This window comes from Sphaeramia orbicularis, unplaced genomic scaffold, assembly GCF_902148855.1.
Source record: "Sphaeramia orbicularis unplaced genomic scaffold, fSphaOr1.1, whole genome shotgun sequence".
In the NCBI taxonomy this organism is placed as follows: Eukaryota; Metazoa; Chordata; class Actinopteri; order Kurtiformes; family Apogonidae; genus Sphaeramia; species Sphaeramia orbicularis.
Window position 1 is genome coordinate 35,001 of NW_021941728.1, and position 6,871 is coordinate 41,871.

Here is a 6,871-nt window from a genome sequence, read left to right on the forward strand (position 1 = left end):
CGAGTACTGGTAAGTACTGAACCACCTGGACCTGGGTCTGCTCAGAACCACCGGGTCCACTTCCATCAGAACCAGTAAAACCACCTGGACCCCATTTATAATGAACAACACCACAAATAAATACAATTCACACTAGGTCTGTCATAAATAGTAATAATAATAATAATAATAATAATAATAATAATAATAATAATAATGTACATAATAATGTACATCCATTGACATGCATTAAAATATACAAAAACTCATGAAAATACACAAACGATACATTAAATTACACAAAAGAATATACACTGACATTTACAATAAAATGATAAAAGACACTAAAACATACACAAAAAAAATGGAGTCGTCTTAAAAAGTCAGAAATTCTGCTTCATTAAACCTGCAGATACACTGTGTATTTAGTGTATTTTAGAGTATTTTTTCATGTATTTTAGTGTATATTTTTTCATATATTCTAGTGTATAGTTTCATGTATTTTAGTGTATTTTTTATGTAGGTTAGTGTGTATTTTTTCATATATTTTAGTGTATTTTTCATAGATTTTAGTGTATTCTTTTATGTATTTTAGGGTATATTTTTAATATATTGTAGTTTATTTTTTATATATTTTTGTGTATTGTTTTATGTATTTTAGTGTATTTTCTTTTATGTATTTTAGTGTATATTTTTTTTCATATATTTTAGTGTATTTTTAATGTATTTTGGTGTATAGTTTTTCATATATTTTAGTGTATGTTGGTGTCTAATAACGTGGAGGCCTGTTGAACTGTTTTTTATGTGAATGAAACGTCTGAAATTTGACCACAGACGATAAAAACAGTTTGAGAAGTCCGAACTGGAGTTTCATCAAACCTACAGATGAACTGGCTGGAATTTAAAGGAAATAAACTCCAGTTTCACAATGTTTTCGTTTTTAGTTTGTGGATAAAATGAACTTTAACATCAGCTTCAGTTTAACTGAAACACTTTTTTCAAAGGGTTTTTGTTTGTTTTTTTATCCTGTTTTTTTGAACATGAATATAATTGGTGATGGAATGGATGGAGTGATGGTCATGTGACCTCATCAGACCAATCAGGACGTCCCGTTGTCTTCAGATGTTCTGGGTTCAGGAAACACATTCTTTTATTTCTGTTCTTTTTTTTCTTCCCTTTGATCACATTCCATCTGTAGAACTGCAGCTCCTGTCAGGACACGACCCGACCAGTGCTGCAGCGCACACCAGGACGCACAACTGCACACAAATACACACCAGGACACACAACTGCACACAAATACACACAAATACACAGCAGGACACACAGCTGCACACACACAGACACACACAGACACACACACCCTGCCACATTCCTGGGCGTCGGATCAGTGGATTCAAACCCTGCGGTCGGACTTTTTGCAATGAGGCGAATATTTCACAAGAACGTGTCGAAACGGTTTGTTTTTACTCCCTGTTTAACACTGGAGTCATTTATGACCAAGGCCGCTGTTACCATGGTAACGGCGTCAGCGTTCACAGCTGTTAAAGTTTGATGAAGCTGAGTTTGTAACTTTTGAAGACATTTCAACAGTCCTCATTATTATTATTATTATTATTATTATTATTATTATACATCAACATGCACGAAAGCTGCACTGAAATAAAAAAACAGATGAAGTTTGGAAATGTTTGGGAACTGGATTCAGGATTTTCACTGGTTTTCTGATTTTTCTCAGAGGAAGTTCACACACTATCCACTAAAATACACAAAACTCCACTAAAATGCACTAAAATACACAAAAACGCACAAAAATACACCATAATACACAAAAAATGTTAGAAAATACAGCCATCAAGTCCACTGTTACCATGGTAACAACAGCTGGGAAATGTCCTGAGTCAGGATTTTCACAGGTTTTGTGTGGAATAAATCAGGTTTGAGAAGATAGCATGCTAACAGGCTAACACACTAATATGCTAACATGCTAACATGCTAACAGATAGAGGACCAGACTGTTGCCCTGTTGATGTGTGGGCCCAGACCCTGTCATGTGACCCTGTCATGTGACCCTGTCAGGTCAGTGTTAAATCCATTCTGTGTTCAGATGTTTGTAGTTCATGTTTGTGTTTTTTGTTTTTTTCCAGGCGTTGGCGTCCCATCGGGCGTATCTGCTGACGACTCGACTCCCATCCAAGGTCAGTTCGAGTCGACACCACAGCCACTGCACCTCATCTTTATGTCATCGTTTTATTAATTTTCCTGATTATTATCTTTATTTTCTGCATTTTTCCTCATTTTAATGATTCTTTTCACCATTTGTGGGATTATTTTATTAATTTTCTTGATTATATTTTCATTTTATTTATTTTTTTAAATTTCCTTATTTTGTTTATTTTGTTATTTTATTTATTTTCTTCATTTTTCCTCATTTTAATGATCATTTTCCCCATTTGTATTATGTTATTAATATTCTTGGTTATTAATTTTGTTAATTATTTGATACATTTTTGCTCATTTTAATTATTATTTGCCCCATTTATGTCATCTTTTTATTAATTTTCCTGATTATTTGCTTCATTTTTGTTCATTTTATTGATCATTTTCACCATTTATGGGTTTATTTGATCAATTTTTTTGGTTATATTTTCATTTTATTAGTTTTTGTAACTTTCCTTATTTTGTTAATTTATTTTATTTGTTTTTTCTTCATTTTTGCTCATTTTACTTAATATTTTCCCCATTTATGTCATCATTTAATTAATTTTCCTGATTATTAGCTTCCTTTTGTTCATTATTTTCTACTTTTAAAAGTCTGTTCAGGTAAATGGAGCTTGGATTTATCCACTTCTTTATCAGATAAAGTGTTTTTTTCTACTCTGTTGGTGTTACTCCTGGTTTTTTAACAGTGTTTGGATAAAAAATGAGCCGTCGTTTCAGTTTATCGTCCGTGTTCTTCATTCCTCGTTCATATTTGGCTGAATTCGTCTTCGGTTTTCGCGTTTTTTTGCCTTTTCCGTCTACGTTTGCGCTGGTCTTGGCTCTGATCCGTCGTCCTCCCGCCTCTCTGTGACTTCTGTTTCCCTTCTGAGAAGCATGTGCAGACATTTGATATTTTTACCCATAATGCATCTGTGAGAATCAGCCTGTGGGAAAGAAAAACACTGAGAGCAGGAAAAGTTCAGCCAGGAGGCCAAAACATCAGACGGACGGAAAAGCAGACGGCAAAAAAACAAAAAAAACCCTCCAAGAACTGAAGCAGGAACAAACGCAGAGGAGAGTTCTGAGCCCAGACCAGTGAAAAAGACGGAATTAAAGAAGTTTAAACGTCAAATCAGCTGTTTTTACGGCGACGTAGACGAGAAAACATGAGGTTTAACGGATTAAAAACTGTTTCACTGAACACTAAAACAGTTTTCTTCATTTTTGTTCATTTTAATGATTATTTTCACCATTTATGGGATTATTTTAGCAATTTTCTTGATTATATTTTAATTTTATTAATTTTTGTAACTTTCCTTATTTTGTTCATTTTCTTATTTTGTTTTCTTCATTTTTCCTCATTTTAATGATTATTTTCCCCATTCATGTCATGTTTTTATTCATTTTCCTGATTATTTTCTTCATTTTTGTTAATTTTATTGATCAGTTTCACAATTTATGTGATTATTTGATCAGTTTTCTTGGTTATATTTTCATTTTATTAATATTTGTGACTTTCCTTATTTTGTTCATTTTGTTATTTTATTTTCTTAATTTTTTCCTCATTTTAATGATTATTTTCTCCATATGTATTATGTTTTTTTTTTGGGGGGGGGGGTGTTTGTCATTCATTTTGTTTGTTAAATTATTTTTTCCTCATTTTAATGATTATTTTCCCCATTTATGTCATCTTTTTAATCATTTTCCTGATTTTCTTCATTTTTGTTCATTTTAATTATCATTTTCATAATTTGTAGGATTATTTTAACAATTTTCTCGATTATATTTTCATTTTATAATTTCTTTTATTTCCTTATTTTGTTATTTTATGTATTTTCTTCATTTTTACTCATTTTGATGAGTATTTTCCCCATTTGTAATATGTTATTAATTTTCTTGGTTGTTAATTTTGTTAATTATTTGATACAATTTTTCTCATTTTATTTAATATTTTCCTCATTTATGTCATCACTTTATTAATTTTCCAGATTATTGTCTTCATTTTGTTCATTTTTGTTTTGTTTTTATTATTTATTATCCAATAAAACTCTATGAAACTATTAAAATAATTAATAGAAAAAAGGAAAATTCTCTGAAAGATGGAACTGGATGGACATTTGTTCATTTTATGTGTTTTCATGAGGCTCAAATATTAAATGTTGAATTATTAATATGTGTTTATTGCATCAAACGACAGCATTCATCTGGTTCGTTTACAGTTTTACAAGTTCAACAGAAAAAATGTCCTAAAAATACTGGGGTTTTTTTGGTTCTTTTGTCTGTGTTTTTTTTTTTTTTTGCTGTGGATTTGTTTATGGGCTCAGATGAATGGATGATGAGGAATTAACCCTTTCATTGACCGTGGGTTTGAGGTTGAACTCTGTCCATAAACTCTGGTTTGTTGTGATTCCAGTGGTTTTTACAGTCAAACAGAGGAAGGTTTGTTCAGTGGAAGAAAAAAAAGACAATGGAGCACTTGAACAGCTGGAGAGGAGGAGGGGGGGAGAGAGGGAGGAGGAGGAGGAGGATAGGGAGGAGAAGGGAGGAAAAGGAGGGGGAGGAGGGGGTGTGTCTGGGTCTGATTTCCTCCATCTGTCGCTGCTCGTTCACTTTCATTTCATCTGTTTTTACATCAAACCCACTGATTCTGCTTCTTTCCGTCTCATCCCCTTTTTCTTTTCTTTCCTTTTCTTTCCTGTTCTTCTTCATCTTCTTCCTGAAACTCAAATGTCGGAGGTTTTCACTCCAGTCGTTTATTCTCCAGTCGTTCATTCTCCAGATTTTTGCCACTTCCACATTCCTGTTGTTTGTGCACTTCTTTTTTTTCTTTTCTTTCCCAGAGGATCGCTCATATTTCTGCAGAGGTCAGAGGTCAGACTGATCAGGAATAATAATAGGAAACTCCTCAGATCCAGTCAAACCACAGTGGTCCCAGCTCAAAGCCCTGAGGCTCCTCATGGACACATTCATATGGAGCTAAAACTGTGCCCTCAGATATTGAATAGTTGTATTTTGTAATTGAATTTCTTATAGTTGAATTTATTTATTTTTTTTAATAGTTACATTTCAAATTTTTTTACACATAGTTTCATAATCTGAATTAAACTAAATTATTTAAAAAGTTTTTAAATTCAGCATTCTCAAATACAGTGTGTTTCAAATTCAATATAAAAAAATTCAAAATTGCACGGACATGTTGATCCGACAAAACCAACGCAGAATCTCAGGCACAACCATTCATATGTGCGCCGCTACCTGAGAGTCACATGATCTGTGCGACGCATGATTGGGTGAAAGTTAGATGAAGTAGCTGGATTCTCTGTTCGCATTAGTCGAAGGAGTCTGACGACAGTTCGCACATGTTTGGGTTTGGTAAGTGTGTCTTTTATGGAGGATCTGACCTGAGGGTTAGCGCTGTAACCGCAAACTGTCATCAACAAGGATTAAGGCGTACAGTTTATGAATTCTGACTTTTTATCACACTATTGAAAATTTATTATAAATATATATGACTTTAAATATTATGACTTTCATCTCATAAAAGTACGACATTATTTTCAATAAATTATGACTTTTTTTTCTTAACTGCGACTGCATTCTCTAACTATTATGACTTTATTCTTGTAGTGATATGTTTTTATTTTTCCGATGTGGTGCTAATACGCTGTCGCACTAAAAGACTCAATTTTTGGTTTTTTTTGGTTTAACAGGTGTAAAAATATCCTAAAATATCCAGAATCCAGTTGTACCCACTGGTCTGATAAAGCAGAACCGGAACATTCTGTGAGGTTCTACTTTCATTTGGGGTTTACACACAAAGGCCAAATACTGAGACTATTAGCCCCGCCCACCAAATACTGAGACTATTAGCCCCGCCCACCATCACCACATTAGCATTAGTCGTCCGCTCCAACAGAAGTGACAGTTGATGCTTCGTTTGTTGTGTTCGCTGGAACTGGAAACTGTCGTCAACAAGGATTAAGATTTAGAAATGAGGACTGTTTATCGCAATATTGAGAATTTAATTTCAAAATATTATGACTTTAATAAAAGTACGACATTATTTTCGTTAAATTATGAGGTTTTTTTAAACTATAACCTTAATCTCTAAATAATATGACCTGCAATGAACTGGCGACTTGTCCAGGGTGAACCCCGCCTTCGCCCCTATGTAGCTGGGATAGGCTCCACCCCCGTGACCCTAGTGAGGATAAAGCGGGTTCAGAAAATGAATGAATGAATGAATATTATGACTTTATTCTTGTAGCAACGTGTTGTTATTTTTCCAATGTGGCCTAATACGCTGTCATAAGAAGGCGTGGGTCTGATTTTTAGGTTTTTAATCCTGTGTGTTTAAGGTGGATTTACTGTTTTTTAATCCTGTGTGTTTAAGGTGGATTTACTGTTTTTTAATCCTGTGTGTTTAAGGTGGATTCACTTGTTCATGTCAGTGGAACGTTTCCAAACTGCAGCTGAAATGTTTCATGTCTGGTCTCGTCTGAAGTCCAGTCATTCCACAGCAGGAAGACGGAAACAGATAAAGACAGACACAACAGGACTGGACCGGTCTGAGGACACAAGTATGAGGACAGAAGGACATGAGGACAGGTGGACATGAGGACATGAGGACAGATGATAGAGGACATGAGGACATGAGGACATGAGGACAGATGGACATGAGGACATGAGG

The 6,871-nt window shown here is 34.1% G+C and overlaps 1 protein-coding gene and 1 long non-coding RNA gene across 2 annotated transcripts in view; both read left to right on the top strand.

Annotated features, from left to right (window-relative positions):
• Positions 1 to 2,179, top strand: part of LOC115416891 (uncharacterized) — a 6,894-nt gene extending 4,715 nt beyond the window's left edge. Inside the window, exons 2-3 of the long non-coding RNA XR_003935042.1 lie at positions 1 to 9; positions 2,127 to 2,179. The exon at positions 1 to 9 is cut by the window's left edge and continues 89 nt beyond it. This is a non-coding gene — a long non-coding RNA (uncharacterized LOC115416891). The remainder of the gene's footprint in view (positions 10 to 2,126) is intronic.
• A 4,584-nt stretch (positions 2,180 to 6,763) lies between these two features.
• The window catches only part of LOC115416888 (F-actin-uncapping protein LRRC16A-like), a 17,340-nt gene continuing 17,232 nt past the window's right edge, over positions 6,764 to 6,871 (top strand). Inside the window, exon 1 of the mRNA XM_030130763.1 lies at positions 6,764 to 6,789. Coding sequence (XP_029986623.1) covers positions 6,764 to 6,789 — 26 coding nt within the window. The remainder of the gene's footprint in view (positions 6,790 to 6,871) is intronic.